This window comes from Eptatretus burgeri, chromosome 16 (assembly GCF_056783735.1).
Source record: "Eptatretus burgeri isolate ZD-2024b chromosome 16, Ebu_testis_v1, whole genome shotgun sequence".
In the NCBI taxonomy this organism is placed as follows: Eukaryota; Metazoa; Chordata; class Myxini; order Myxiniformes; family Myxinidae; genus Eptatretus; species Eptatretus burgeri.
This window is the reverse complement of record NC_140976.1, coordinates 18386022-18402780: the sequence shown is the minus strand read 5'-3', so window position 1 is coordinate 18402780 and position 16759 is coordinate 18386022. Positions and strand designations below refer to the sequence as shown.

At 42.9% G+C, this 16759-nt stretch overlaps 1 protein-coding gene across 1 annotated transcript in view; it reads left to right on the top strand.

Moving 5' to 3' along the window:
* The window catches only part of LOC147010629 (interferon alpha/beta receptor 2-like), a 38687-nt gene that overhangs the window by 10051 nt on the left and 11877 nt on the right, over positions 1-16759 (top strand). The window contains exons 2-4 of the mRNA XM_085860586.1: positions 1956-2091; positions 8916-9094; positions 14155-14306. Coding sequence (XP_085716712.1) covers positions 1956-2091; positions 8916-9094; positions 14155-14306 — 467 coding nt within the window. The remainder of the gene's footprint in view (positions 1-1955; positions 2092-8915; positions 9095-14154; positions 14307-16759) is intronic.

Here is a 16759-nt window from a genome sequence, read left to right as displayed (position 1 = left end):
AAACCTGCTCTTCTGCTCTTGCTCAGCCTCTCTCTGTTCTATTCACCCTCTCATTTGCTCAAGGCCATCTGGCATCTGCTTGCAAATCAGCAAACATCATTGCCCTGCAGAAAAAGGTGCAAAAACAGATCCCTGCAACTGCAGACCAATCAGCCTTCTCACAATCATCAGCAAGGTTATGGAATCCATCATCGCTTCAGACAGTAAATCCTTCCTCTTCTCCAATGGCTTGATTTCTGATCATCAATTTGGTTTCAGACCAGGTCACTCTACCCTGGATATGCTGCTTCTGCTCTCCCAACAATGGATGGACGTCATCAATGCCGGACATGAAATCAAAGCCGTATCCCTGGACATAGCACGTGCTTTTGACACGGTCTGGCACCCTGCTCTGCTCACCAAACTCTCTTCCTATGGTATCCAAGGCCATCTCCACTCATGGCTCGCAGACTTCCTCTCCTGTCGCAGTCAACGTGTGGCCCTAAATGGAGTTCTTTCATCCCCTCTTCCTGTCCAGGCTGGAGTTCCTCAAGGTAGCGTTCTGGGCCCTGTTCTTTTTCTGGTTTTCATCAATGATCTCTCCGACTCTCTGGAAAATCCTCTTCATCTCTTTGCTGATGACGCCACCCTCTGCCGTACCATCCATCATCCCTCAAACCGGCAAGCAACACGTTTTTCACTCACTGCAGATGTGGGTAAAATCACAAACTGGTCCAACACGTGGAATATGTCTTTCAATCCGGACAAATCTCACACTCTCACTATGTCTCTCCAAAAGGACCGTTTGCAACCCCCCCCCATATACTTTCTCAACAATCCCTTGGAAGAAGTCCTTTCTTTAAAGCTTCTGGGTCTCACGATCTGCCATAATCTTTCCCGGGAAAGCCACATTTCAAACCTCGCCTCCAAAGCCAGTCGCCGACTGGGAATCCTCCGTCATGCAAAATCCTTCCTCAGCCCACCTGAGCTCCTGAGCACATACAAAGCTTTCGTCCACAGCCTGATGGAGCACTGCTCTCCCCTCAGGGCTGGTGCTCCTGCCTCCCACCTTTCTCGGCTTCACGCTGTGGAAACCAAGGCATTTCGGATCATTGGCATCTCCCGCAATGAGGTTGAGTCTTTGGGCCTCTCACTCTCTCACCGCAGGTTGGTCGGTGGTCTTTGTTTCTTCTCCCGTCTCCTCTCCGGTCTCGCCCACCTGCCCTGTCTGCAATGTGTCACCACCATATTTCCGCAGGGCGCTCAAGGTCTGCCAACAACCCCCTTCTGGTAAAACTACCAAAATCACGAATCACTGCTCACCTTCACTCTTTTATTCCTCTTTTTTCCCGCCTTTGGAATAAACTCCCACACTCTCTTCAATCCCATTCTTTCCTCCAGGCCTTCAAAACAGCTGTTCACCACCACCTCTTATCATCCCCCATCCAAATCCTCGATCTTTTCTACCCCCGATAATCCACCCCAAACCCACCTCCTTCAAATTCCCTGCTTTCCTTCCTGAAAGTCCCTGTAATGTCCATCTTGTATTCCCCGTGTTCCCTGCCCCATCCCTCTCCCTTCCACAGATCTCCTAGTGTCTCTGTTCCCCACTGTTTTGTCCTTCCCACTCCCGCCCCTCTCGTCTCATGCCCCCCTTGTTGTGTGTTGTGTGTTAGCTCTCATACAAACCTCGACAAGGTATACAAAAAAAAAATCTCAATAGATTATTGAATGGTCGCAACCAATCCCAGTGAGCAAACTTGACATTTAAAAGATGTCGCAAATAATATTATTTCTGCAACACTTTTTCATTATCCTCACCGAAGGAGAGGGTATTGCATTTGGGTCCGTTTGTTGCTTTGTCTGTTTGTCTCCACAGAACTTTCGTCTTTTTATCCGCAGCCACTTGTCGGATTGAGTCAGGTCATGAAGTTGGTACTCAGCATGGCAAATGACACTTCTGTGCCTGTGTGCAGGTGATGGGACTCCAGGTGACAAGCTGCTCTCCATACCCTGGGACGTCACTGTGCACTCCGTGGACCTCAACTGTGAAATGAAATGGAGCTATGATCAAGAAAGTCTCTTGAAGACCTCGTTTACAGTCCAATATAGGTAATGAAATATGTATTTGCGTAATTTCTACTGCACACACAAGGATTGGGTTTACGGGGTGTGCCGAGTGGTTTTGTTTTTCATTCTGGAGGCAAGATATCTGGTTGGTTGGTCATGAATTCCATCACTCTTGACCGAAGGAAAATGCTCAGTCGGGACAATGAGAGTGCGCAGTGGAAGAGGCTGCTAGAACTACTGTATCACTTTTGCATGCTGTGTTGGCACCGTGCTCTCGGATCATCTATATATTACGTCTACAACATGGAAGAGTCCTGAACCCCCTCTCCCCACCCATCACCGCTGTCCCCTCTCAATCCCATTCCTCATGTCTTCACCTTCAATCCTCTCTCATTTTAGCTTCCTATTTCACAAAATCCTTCCACCCTCCATTTTCTTCCCTTTCCCTTCACCTTCAGTTCCTTCTCTTCAATATTTTGCCTCAATTTCTTCACCTCTTTCCACCACCACCCCTGCAACAACTGTTTCCACAACCACACTCACTCTTCTTCCCACATTATGCACACACAATATATAGATGAGTCCTCAGTGTTTTTTTTGATCCATTCCCATGGTACTTTAATTTGGGTGATCTGGCTTTGCAGAGATGAGCTGAAGTGCTGTCTCAATTGCAGCACATGGGACAGAGTCAGAGGATTTTGGTCAATGAGCAGGAATGCCTTGGATCTATGCTTCCATGACCTATCTGCCATGTAGATACCAGAAAACACAGCATTTGGCCAGACAAACAGCCAATGACAAAGTCGAGGCCCTCGTTGATGAGCTAGAATGCAGAACAGAAGAGAACTAACACAGTGGAAAGGAGGGAACATGCCAAATAGCAGAGTGGAGGGAAAGACTCTGAAGAAGGGAGAATGAGCAAGGGTGTGAGGAGGAGAACACACAGGATAAACAAAGTGGATAAAAGCTTAAACAGCATGAAGAAGGGCAAAGTCATGGAGATAAAACAGAAATGGAACAAAAAATGCAAAGAAGGAATGACGGAGATGCCGGGGGATACAATAACTTGGAAAGGAAGGGGGGGTGGGTTTGGGGAAGGTTAATGAGGGGAGAAAAAATTAGAGCATGGATGGGGGGAGAGGGGTTATTAATTGAAATTCGCCCAAAATAAGGCTGAGAGCCACTAAATGTGAAGGGCTTTGTCACGTTTTGACTTTATTTTGTTGTCTCTGTGTTTACTGTGTGTTCTTAGTTCAGTTTTGTTGAACAAGCTCAAATGAGCTAAGATCCTCGTCCTTTCAATGATGACGTCATAAAAACGAATATGACGTCATTGTGATGTATCAGGTTTGCAATAAATTACCTGTGCTAATTCCCAGCTTGATTCCCGCAAACAAAATTCAAACAGCTTGCCAAGTTTCGGAGATAATGGTATCGGCGATTTCCATTAACGTCGATATTATGACGTCAACTTTTTTTCTAGGAAGAATTTCCAAAATCGGAGATGGTTACTGCCTGCTCGTGGGCTTTCTGCATATACATGGCAAGTTTCACAAAGATCCGATGAAAACTCTGGGTTGTGAAACAAAAAATGTCAAAAAATAGGAATGACGTCATAAAACTGATATGACGTCATAGTGATGTATCATATGTGCGGTAATTCAACTCTGCTAATGCCCTCTTCGATTCCCACAAACAGAATTCAAAAAGCTTGCCTAGTTTCGGAAATAATTTTTTAGGCGATTTCCATTAGCGGAGATATTTTGACATCATAATTTTTTTTCTCGGAGGAATTTTCAAAATCGTAGATGGTTACTGTCTGCGCAGGGTATTTTACATATATATGCCAAGTTTCAGGAAGTTTCAATGAAAACTGTAGGCTGTGAAACAAGTCCACAAGAAGAAGATGACCAACAACTTGAGTAAGACTTAGAGATTCTCCACGAGGATCTAAAAATTTGTGCTATTTAGTGAGTTTTCATCAGTCTTGTCATATTGGGTTTCCCTGAGGCCTATCCGTCTTCCCGTCTATGTGCACAATCATGTTTATTTGTGTTTTCTCCTTATTACCATCAGTTTTTATTTTCTCCACCTTTCCCTCCACCCTCCTCCTATTCCTCCCAACTATACCCTCTGTTTGATATCTTAAAATATTACAAAAAATACAACAAAAAACCTTTCCCATTCTTCCCTTATACCCCACGTGACTTCCTGTACCACTTCTTCATCTTCCTTATCTCCCCTATTCCCTGCAAATCCCACTCTGATTGTGAAGATTTTCATGTCACACCTTCACAACCTTTTCCTCAAACTTTTCCTTTATTCTTCCCCCTCTTCCCCAATCTTAAAAAAAAGAAGAAAAAAAATGTCTCTTTCAATGAATGCTTTAACTTCCCCTCCCGCCCGGTTCTTCTTCTTAAAAATCTTGTGTTCAATTCGACCTTTCTTTCATCCTGTGTCTAAAAATTCCATCTGCCGCAACACTCCCTTTCTCCACTCTCAATTATTCTGCACTCCATCCATCTTCCGATGTATTTAAATGAATCTCTGATCGACAAATTAAAAAAAATCCCATTCAGCAATATGCCTGGTGTTGGCTTAATGGCTTGTGTGGTGGGCTTTGGATCCTTGGGTCCTGAGTTCAAATCCCGCTCAGCTGTTGAATTTATACCAGGTGGGGTTAACTCAACCTGTCATCCTTCCGAGGTCGGCAAAATGAGTGCCAGCATGCTGGTATACTGTGTCGGAGTGGCGACCCGTCCAGGATCATACCCAATAGCCAAAGAGACTGCTTAAGCAGCACCAATGCCCTGCAGAGAGTATGGTCCCAATGTCCATTCAGCAATACTTGTTTGTCTTCCATTATTAATCGTTCTTTTTTTTCCAACTTCAGTGCAAATTCATCCCAACTCCTTAAATCTATCCCTTCCCAACTCCTTCCCTGTTATACCCCCTCCTTACTCCTCTCACCTTTCCCACCATCCTCACATCTCTCCACTGTCCTCTGCCTTACCACCAGCTCTCCCCCTGATATCCCAAACTGTATGTTTTTCAAATTTCTCACACTCTCATTCAGCACAATGCTCAATATCTCCAACATGCTCTCTCTTTCCTCTCATCACATCTCCCCACCTTCCCACCCCCTCAAATCTTGTTCCTCCCCCTGCCCGCTCCCACCTCTACCATACCACGACCCAGTGGCATCCTCCCCGTCTCCTCACTCCTCCCTTCTACCACATCCTCCATGACCGTGCCTGCACTCATCGATTCCCCTCCCTATCAAAGCTTCCCTCTCATCACTCCCTCTCAATTCAGCCACCTTCTCTCTCTTCAAAGCAAACCACTCTCTTCCACTCACAAGCTTCCCCCCTCACCCTTCTCAAAAGCTCCCCCCACACCTTTCTTTCTCAATTCCCCCCCCTCCACTTCACTTCTCCACCTCCACTTCTCCCACAAATGTCCCTCCCTTGCCCTTCCCATTCAAATCTCCCCCTTGCCCCTCCCCTTCAAGTCTCCCCACTCCCCCTTCTCAAAGCTGTCCCCCTTTTCCCACCCACTAAATTTTTGTTCCTCCTCCTACCTGCTCCCATCTACACAATGCCTCCACCCAGTCTTATCCTTCCCCTCTCCCCGCCGCTCCCTTCTCCCTCTGCACCCATAGGCATGCCTGATCTCGTCATCTCCCCTCTCCCTCAAAGTTTCCCCATCACTCCCCTCTTGCCAATCAACCCCCACCTCCCTCTTCAAGGCAACCTTCTCTCTCTCCCGCCTCCAAGCTTCCCGCTCACCTTTCTCAAAAGCTCTCCCCACACCTTTGTCCCTCAATTCTTCCCTCTCACCGTTCTCTGTCAAGTCTCCCACCTTATCCTTCCCTTTCAAATCTCACCCCTCACTCCCCCTTCTCAAAGCTGCCCCCTTTACATCGACAAAGCTGCCTCCTTCACGCAACCTCTCTCTCCTAGCTCATTCCCCCACCTCCTCGAATCTCTCACTTCCCTTTTCCCCCTCTCTTATTACTCCCCACTGCTACTCATCCCTTCACCACCGAGCCCTTTGTCCTCCTCCTCATATGACCTTCTCCCCTAGCTCTTCTACAATTTGTTATCAACTGACAACAATGCTCACTACCTCCACCTCTCCTACCTCACACTACCCTTCCCCTCCCCTGCACCCAAAGCCTCCTCCCCTCCCTCTTCATTAACAGTGTGGATCTTAAAAATCCGGGGCCTTCACTCTAACCTGATTGATCTCTCCATACAGGTTGCCACTGACAAACCAGAGATAATCTACCTAACAGAAACTTTCCTCCCTCAAGACTTCTCTGACTCCCAAGTATCTCCCCCTGGTTACTTCCTTCTCCGGTATGACAGACCTGAGCCTCATCCTGGCAGCAGAGTTGCTCTCTTCATCAAAGACTCTCCCTCTCCACCCCACAACCCAATAATACTTCGGGCTACGGCTTCCCCTTCACTCCCACCTCATGATTACATGTGTATCGTGTCGTCCACCAAACAGTGATGACTCCATTTACACCTCACTATCCGGAAACTTGGACCAACTTCTATCCACTCATGTAAACTCTTTCTTCCTCATATGCATTGACTTCAAGTGTCATCATGCCAGTTGGCTGGGTGTGGGTACCTCTCTCACCTGCCATGGCACTTCAGCAATGGACTTCCTCGACTCATTGGGACTGACTCAATCTGTCAACTTCCTGACCCGGATCTCAACCAACGTTACTCCATCTCTTCTGGATCTGATTTTGACAAATTTCACTGAAAATATCTGCTGTTCTTCCTCCAATCGGTTCATCTGACCACATGCTTGTTAAAGCGGTCATCTCTCTGGCTGTTATTAGATAACCATCTCAGCATCGAAGAGTCTGGCACTTCACTCAGGCCGACTGGCAGGGTCTTCAAGCAGCCATCAACCTTCTATTCTGGTCTCCCATTTCTACTTTCTCTGACATCAACTCATCCTGGAAAATGTTTCAAACAAAATTTCTCTCTCTCTCTCTCTCTCTCTCTCTCTCTCTCTCTCTCTCTCTCTCTCTCTCTCTCTCTCTCTCTCTCTCTCTCTCTCTCTCTCTCTCTCTCTCTCTCTCTTTCTCTTTCTCTCTTTCTCTCTTTCTCTCTTTCTCTCTTTCTCTCTTTCTCTCTTTCTCTCTTTCTCTCTTTCTCTCTTTCTCTCTTTCTCTCTTTCTCTCTTTCTCTCTTTCTCTCTTTCTCTCTTTCTCTCTTTCTCTCTTTCTCTCTTTCTCTCTTTCTCTCTTTCTCTCTTTCTCTCTTTCTCTCTTTCTCTCTTTCTCTCTTTCTCTCTTTCTCTCTTTCTCTCTTTCTCTCTTTCTCTCTTTCTCTCTTTCTCTCTTTCTCTCTTTCTCTCTTTCTCTCTTTCTCTCTTTCTCTCTTTCTCTCTTTCTCTCTTTCTCTCTTTCTCTCTTTCTCTCTTTCTCTCTTTTCTCTTTCTCTCTTTCTCTCTTTCTCTCTTTCTCTCTTTCTCTCTTTCTCTCTTTCTCTCTTTCTCTCTTTCTCTCTTTCTCTCTTTCTCTCTTTCTCTCTTTCTCTCTTTCTCTCTTTCTCTCTTTCTCTCTTTCTCTCTTTCTCTCTTTCTCTCTTTCTCTCTTTCTCTCTTTCTCTCTTTCTCTCTTTCTCTCTTTCTCTCTTTCTCTCTTTCTCTCTTTCTCTCTTTCTCTCTTTCTCTCTTTCTCTCTTTCTCTCTTTCTCTCTTTCTCTCTTTCTCTCTTTCTCTCTTTCTCTCTTTCTCTCTTTCTCTCTTTCTCTCTTTCTCTCTTTCTGTCTTTCTCTCTTTCTCTCTTTCTCTCTTTCTCTCTCTCTCTCTCTTCCTCTCTTCCTCTCTTCCTCTCTTCCTCTCTTCCTCTCTTCCTCTCTTCCTCTCTTCCTCTCTTCCTCTCTTTCTCTCTTTCTCTCTTTCTCTCTTTCTCTCTTTCTCTCTTTCTTTTTCTCTCTCTCTTTCTCTCTTTCTTTTTCTCTCTCTCTCTTTCTTTCTCTCTTTCTCTCTCTCTTTCTCTCTTTCTTTCTCTCTTTCTCTCTTTCTCTCTTTCTCTCTTGTACAGATTTATCCCCTCTCATCTTGAGTTATTCTACCATTCCTCCTGCCCATGGTACACTGAAGCTTGTGATGAGGCAGTTGACCTGAAACAACTTGCCTTCGCCTTATTGAAGGCAAATTCTACTGAAGACAATCTCAGTTCCTTCTACACAGCTCAGAACAAGTGTGTCGACCCTCAGGAGAGCCAGAAAACACCATCTTTCTCATCTCAAGTCTGAACTCTCAAACCTCTCTCCCTACTCCCAATCCCGGTGGCATCTAATGAAGTCTGTTTCTGGCGTACGTTCCCCCTCCGTCCACTCCCTTACCTCAAATGGCCGCAAAGCTGACACTGCACATGAAAAGGCTGAATGCCTAAACTCTGTGTTTGCTTCTAAATCTTGAGTCCCAAACAAAACGCTTTCTGTACCCACCTTACCCAGTTGCACCCACCTGTTCTTGGACTTTGTGTCCCTTTCTCCTGACAAGGTGGAGATTTTGCTATCAAACCTCAACTCTGATTCTGCAACCGGTCCAGACGGCATCAGCCCACGTGTCCTAAAAATCTGCTCTGCTGCTCTTACTCACACTCTCGCTGTTCTATTCACCCTCTCATTTGCTCAAGGTCATCTGCCATTTGCTTGATCAACAGATAACGTCACCGCTCTGCACAAAAAAGGTGCAAAAACTGATCCCTCTCTGGGGATCCCTGTCAAGGATCTGGGGATCCCTCTCAGGCTTTGAAAATATAAGTTGCCATTAAAATTGGGAGAATAATTTTTCACAGGAGTATTCCTCTCTTTGCTTGTCATTTCCAGGTATGAAACGCAAGAACATTGGTACAACATTGAGGAATGTACAAATGTGACTGGCGTCTCTTGTGACTTCACAAACAAATGCGAGCCTTTCCTTATATATAGTATAAGGATGCGGGCGCAGCATGGTGATGCATCCTCTCGCTGGACTCCGAATGTGCTTTTCAGAGGTCTGGCCAACAGTAAGTCACTGGTCCGTGAGCGATTGGGAGCAATTGCTATATACAGGGGAAGGGGTGGACTTAATATGTTTTGGAAAGATGGAAACCTGACTTTAATTTTTTATTTTTTTCAACTGAAAGTGTTCACTCCAGACCTCTTAAGGTTCACCTAACTCGGATAGTTTGTGTGAGCAGATTTCATGTAACTTTGAAATGATTTGACTTCGCATACAACGTCTGTTACTTCTCGAGTGGGTGAAAAAGTTGTTTTTGTTTGTAACAAGGAGCTGACAATGTAGGTTCCGCACCTTTTCGGTGGTTTGGGGAATAGATCTGTGTAATATGAAAGCTAAATGTTGAACTGTTTTTGAAATATCGCGTACACAAGTGAAGTTACCGAGATGGTTGTCGTGGCAACATAATTTAGCCAATCACTGCCGTGATCTAATCAGGTTGAGATAATGTCATGAGGAATAGATATCTGCAATATGAAAGCGAAATTTTCAATGGTTTTTGAAAAGTCGCGTCCACAAAAATGCATGGGCTGATGATCGATCGGTTGCCGGTCAGTCGGTCAGACGGAGCTCATTTTAATGTCCTTGTCTCTGACCTTGTTAAAAGGGTGGAGGACAATAACAAAGATGAGTTAGCAGAAAGATATTTGCATGTATAAAATATATCGGTCCCAATATATTTTTGAAATATGCTATATATCGTTTTTGGCTGGATCTCTCAATACTGAAGAATCACTTTAAAAATTAAATAATTCTTGAATCCAGACCCAGAATCGGATCTTCATCAAAATCGAATCATTCTTTGTTGTCATACACACAAGCTGTCCAACAAGTTTCATCTGAATCCATCCACAACTTTTTGAGATGTGCTATATATTAGTTTGGCCCTATCTCTCAATGGTGAAGAATCACATGAAAAATTCTCGAATCTGGATTCAGATCTTCACCAAAATTTAATCGAATCGTTCTTGTTCCAGAACCAACTTGTCCACCAAGTTTCGTCCGAATCTGTCCACAACTTTTTGAGATATCGTGATTTTTGTATGGTTTTTGGCCCTATCAATGGTGAATAATAATTTAAAAAATTCTAGTAGCCGGATCCGGATCCGGATCTTCATTAAAATGTAAACAATTCGTCCTTGTATTACACCTAACCTGCCGAATCAATTTCATCTGGATCTGTCCACAACCTTTTTGAGATACCCTGCACACAAACAAACAAACAAACAGGAAGAAGACATCATGCAGAGCACGGAACTTGCAAAATCCATAAAACAAATTTGACCTAAAAAATAATTGGTGGTTGAATTCAATGACCAAATGTGCAAGTCCTCTTCAAATTTCAAGTGAATCGGATGAAAATTGACAATTTTAGAAATTCGGCCGATGTTGACCTTTTTTGTCGATGTTGACCTCAAAAATAATTGGCTAGTTGAATGCAGTGACCTGAAATATATATCCTCTTCAAAATTCAAGTCAATCGGATGAAAGTTGACAATTTTAGAAAGTCGGCACATGTTGACCTTTTGGCCAATGTTGACCTCGAAAATAATTGGTGGTTGAATTCAGTGACCTGATATGCAAATCCTCTTCAAATTTCAAATCAATGAGATGAAAATTGAGGATTTTAGAAATACCTCCTTAGTTGTTGACCTTTTGCCTATGCTGACCTTTTGGTTTATGTTGACCTCAAAAATAATTGGCTAGTTGAATTCAGTGACCTGAAATATAAACTCTCTTCAAATTTCAAGTTAATGAGATGAAAATTGCGGATTTTATAAATACCACCTTGGTTGTTGACCTTGCGCCTATGTTGACCTTTTCGTCGATGTGGACCTCAAAAATAATTGGCTGGGTAAATTCCGTGACCTGAAAAAAATTCCTCTTCAAATTTCAAGTCAATCAGATGAAAATTGAGAATTTTAGAAATACCAACTCAGTTGTTGACCTTTGGCCGATGTTGACCTTTAGGTTCATGTTGAGCTCAAAAATAATTGGCTCGTCAAATTCAATGACATGAAATATAAATCTTCTTCAAATTTCAAATCAATCGGATTAAAATTCACAATTTTAGAAATTCAGCCTATGTTGACCTTTTGGTCAGGTGGACCTCAAAAATAATTGGTGGTTGAATTCAGTGACCTGAAATATAAATTATCTTCAAATTTCAAGTCAATGAGATGAAAATTGACAATTTTATAAATACCACCCTCGTTGTTGACCTTGGGCCTATGTTGACCATTTGGTCGATGTTGACCTCAAAAATAATTGGCTGCTTGAATTCAATGACCTGAAATATATATCCTCTTCAAATTTCAGGTCAATCGGATGAAAATTGAGGATTTAGAAATACTTCCATAGTTGTTGACCTTGGGCCGATTTTGAACTTTTGGTCTGTGTTGACCTCAAAAATAATTGTCTGGTTGAATTCAATGACCTGAAGTATAAATCCTCTTCAAATTTCAAGTCAATCGGATAAAAATTGAGGATTTTAGAAATCTCACCTAAGTTGTTGACCTTTGACCTATGTTGACTTTTAACCTCAAAAACAATAGGCTTCTTCCTTTTCACAAACTCTACCATGTGGTGAAGTTTCGTGAAGACGTTTGAAATTGTGACCTGCAGGCAACAATCAGACAGACAGAATAACAAAATCGATCAACCAATATACTTGAAAAATCTTCGATTTTGCAAGTAACAAACAAACAGACAAAAAGGGGTGAAAACATAACCTCCTTCACCTTCCGTGGTGGAGGAAATAATCAACTTATTCCTTTCATCATTATGATCACGAGACACACCCGCTCCCTTCGGGAGCTGTCAGGGGGGTCATGTTAATGCCTATTTTACTCCAAGGGGTCCCAGGATTACACACCCATAAAATGGTTGCGATTGGTTCAGCCGTTTTTGCGGTACCTGGGAACAGACAGACGGACAGACGGTGAATTCTAGTAAGATAAGCCTGGTGTTGGTTTAACTGTTACGGTAGCTGTCTTGAGATCCTGGGGTCTTGTATTCAAGCCTCTGTTGTTCTGTTGAATCACAACCATGTTGGTTAACTCAGCCTGTCGTCCTTCCAAGGTTGACAAAATGAGTACCAACTTACTGGTAACAGAGGGCACTGCATCAGTGGCACAACTGTGCTTCCAGAAAAATGATGCAGCCAAGTAGCCACAGGCTACATACAAATAAAGAATGATCATCTTTGGTGATTTTGCTATCTCGGTTATGGTACAAGTCTTAACAATTTCGGTTGTTCGTTTTCAATAGATGCCTGGTTTCAAAAGTACAGGTGGAATGTAACCAATCATTGCGGGATAAGAACATCCAAAATAAATGCATGAATCCAAAAAAGAAAATAATCCAAAAAGAATGCTTTACTTTTATGAAATTCCAAGGGAAAACATTGCTGCTGATTTTTATCTTTGGTGAACAAGAGGAAATTAGGGATGGGTAGGAGGGTATTCGAATGAAGTGATGCGTTCTACAGGACCTGCTTTTGACAGCAATCATTAACTCACTTGCTCATGGCATCAAGGATACAATATAGCCTCCAGAATGAAACAAAATGGTTTCACATTAATTACAATCCGTTTCACATTAATCAATTCCCCTTCAGCTTACCCAAAACAGATCTTCATCTCACTAAAATACTAGTTACCTCTGCCACCGAAGGTGGAAGAAGATTATGTTTTCACCCCTGTTTGTCTTTTTGTTTGTCACTTGCAAAATTGAAGATTTTTCAAGTATATTGGTCAGTCCATTTTGTTATTCTGTCTGTCTCTCTGTTTGTCTGTTTCTCAATTGCCTACGGGTCACAATTTCAATACCGATCGTCATGAAACTTTACCAAGTTGTAGAGGTCGTCTCAATTGAGAAGCCTATTGATTTTGAGGTCAAAGGTCAAAGGTCATTTTCAAGTCAAATTTCTAAAATCGGCATTTTTCATCCGATTGACTTGAAAATTAAACAGCAATTGCATCGTCCATCACTGAATTTGTAAACCAACTGATTTTGATGTCAAATGGTCAAAGGTCAACACAAGGTCAAGCTTCTAAAATAATCAATTTCAATCTGAAAAAGAATCAGTTTTCATCCAATTGACCTGAGCTTTGATTAAGATTGTCAATTTTAATCTTAATGAAATGGACAATTTGACGTTTCCATGGCAACCTTTGTAGAGGGCATGGATTTTGCAAGTATCATGCTCTGCCTGACTCTTTCGTGTTTGTCTGTCTATTTCTTTGTGAGCAGGATATCTCAAAAAGTTGTGGGCAGATCCAAATGAAATTTGCTGGGCAGGTTGGGTGTGTGACGAGGACGAACTGATTACATTTTGTTGAAGATCTGGATCCTGATCCGACTACAAGAATTTTTAAGTGATTCTTCACCATTGAGAGATCGGGCAAAAAATGATATATAGCGCGATATCTCAACAAGTTGTGTACGGATTCGGACGAAACTTGGTGGACATGTTGAGTGTGTGACGAGGAAGAATTGGTTTAATTTTAGTGAAGATCTGAATCCTAATCTGGATTCGAGAATTATTTAATTTTTAAAGTGATTCTTCACCATTGAGAGATCGGGCCAAAAACGATATAGTCCTGTATAGAATGATATTTTAAAAATGTGTTTGGCCCAATATGTTATCGTGGATCAGGTTTTGCGTGGCAGTGGTGTGAGCTCTGCCAAGTGCCCTTCTAGTTTTCACTGAATTTGAAAGAACCTCAGATGAGAAAGCAACAAACTGGTTCTATGATTGGATGTTAACGATGATTCATGTGGGGGATCCAGGATTTAAAAAAAAAGTTTTGGGAGGGATGAGCATCTCGCCTGTAGAATGGACTGTCGGGAATGAATACACGAACAGCACCCCGAGGCACATTGCAATCATGGGACGTCTCTGGCCATGAGGCACTTTAATTGAAATGTACTTAAAAATCGAACTATTCCTTACAAATCCATGAGATCTCAAACTGTAATGATAAAACACAATTCGCCACCATTGTGAAATGATGAGGGCACAGATGGCTAAATAATATCCCTTCTTCTTTGCCTTTCTCACAGCCACCATCACAGGTCCTGGAGTCAATGTGAGCGGTCAAGGAAGCAGAATTAAAGTGCAGATTGAGAGGATGAAAGCACGTGGAAGACAGAAGCTCCTCAACGAATTCTACCCCAACATCCACCATCAAGTACGCTACGTCCACCAAGATTCCGTAAGTTGCCTTGTTCATGGCAATCAATGCGACTCCATGTGCAGGTCTCTCCCTGGATTGATGATCGAATTTGGTTGAGGTTCCATTCTCATCCCTGAATTCCTCCTTCCTTGTGAATGTTTCATCGACTCATTATGCGAACGATATGTGGCTCAGTTGATACATTGTATATCTGTTTGCCTTTCTTGTCTCCAACTGCCCTTTTTATTTCATCTCCTTCTTGTGCTGGGACTCAGTAGCAAAAACTCGGTTCGGATCTGACCCGTTAACTTTGGCAAAAAATTCCCGGGTTCTGGATTGCCTCGGAATTCGGATAAGTTTGCAAAAAATAATTTATTTAAACATGATCAAGGCTCGTATTGATGAAAAAACCTGAATGTGGTCATTCAGGGTATGGAGACCTCCCTCCATTAAGCGGAAGTGAATTGGACCGAAAAATCCGATAATGGGTCGACTGAGAAGGACGCAGCACGTGCTCGGTTTATATCAGAATGAGACGATTTGTCACCTGGTCACTGGTTGAACAAGCAAATTCTGGGTGGACATGTTGACATCTCATCACCTTCGCATCTGGTGGTTCGCCGGGGTGGCTATAATCCTGCGACCATATATATATATATATATATATATATATATATATATATATATATATATATATATATATATATATATATATATATATATATATATATATATATATATATATATATATATATATATATGATTGGGGCAGCTAGGATTACTCATTTTTAAACAAGAAGAAGGCGCTTCCAACCAAAGGTAAAAAACTTGATCAACTCTGCTAATTTGAACAAAAAAGCAAGAGCAGACCCGGTTTCAGGCAGCGTTTCACCAGCTTCGCAGCCGGCTTCCTCAGGCACAATCGACCGCAAGCCTCGGCACGTACCCGGTTTTTATTTCGATACGACTGATCATTTCCGGTCACGTGCTCGTGCTCAAGGTCAAATGGAGGAGTGCTGAGACCAATCGTATCCTTTGTTAATGCACCATTTTACCGATTGTCAGGCTTTCTAGCAGATATCTTTGGCAGACTTGTAGGAAAGACTGATAAAATGGAAAGAATAGTGGTGAATTTGTCGCAAGGATAAGAGAGGTTAGAATCCAAGATGATGAGACGATGGTATCTTTCTATGTGGTTTCCCTTTTCACCAACATCCCAGTTGATGGAGCGGTGAGCGTCACACTCGACCTGTTGAATCATTCAAACGATTGGAAAATGGCTTGTCAGAACAGCAAACTAACACCTGAGGATGTTGCGAGCTTGCTGGAGATGTGTCTGAACAGCACAACCTTCATCTATGACGGTGCACACTACCGACGAAAATTTGGCACAGCTATGGGTTCACCAGTCTCTGCTGTTGTGGCTAATTTGGCGATGGAGAAACTCAAACGAAGGATATTGAGTCTCATGAGAATTGGCTCCAACGGTACTGGAACAGATATGTAGATGACACCTTCGTCATTGTGCATACAAACATGGTAGACCACCTCCTGGGACAACTTGTCCGGGTATTCCCAGCACTAACTTCACAATCGAAATACAAAAAGAAAGCAAATTGGCGTTTTTGGATGTGGAGTTTCACCGTAAGCCCTGAAGCCTCCGAAAAGACCTCAGTTTACAGGAAACTAACTCACACCAGCAGATTCCTGGATTTTAACTCTAACAACCCAATCTCCCACAAATGCAATGGAGCACGGACCTCAGCAGCTTGGCATGGAAGGTGTCATCATACAAAGCCGAGGCAATTAATGAAATCAGATTATTTGGAGGAGTCCTGCTCAAAAATTGGTACAGCAAGGGGATACTCCCAAACTTGAAAGAACCAAAACAGACAGAACGGAAGGAGCCAGAGACATATCTTGGGCACCGTGTACTGCCATACTATCCGGGCATTTTTGAAAGGATTGGCAGGATAATACGTGGCACATGGACTGGCATATCATACAAGCCTCCACGCATCATCCATAATGTCATTTCAAAACTAAAGGACCCAATACCAACTGGTGATAAATCTGGAGTGGTTTACCATTCGTCATGCAAAGATTGTGACCAATTCTACATTGGTGAAAGTGGAAGAAATTTAAAACAATGGCTAGATGAACATGACAGAGCAATTAGGCTTGGAAAGGTGACCCAGTCAGCCATAGCACATTATTTCCTGTAATCTGGTCATAAATTTGACTTTGATGGGACCCCTGTCCTCAACACTGCGTCCAACAAACGACACAGATTGATTTTGGAGGCATGGCATGTGAAGAGCCGAGAGGGTGGTTTAACTGGGGAGACGGTGGTCATACCCACACAATACAAACCTCCAATGCAAATGGTAAAAACTGGATGGTGCAAACAGCTGGATAACGTGAGCAACAAACAACACTCAATCCCAAACACTACATCCACATGTGCACAACACACCACATCATGCCCAACC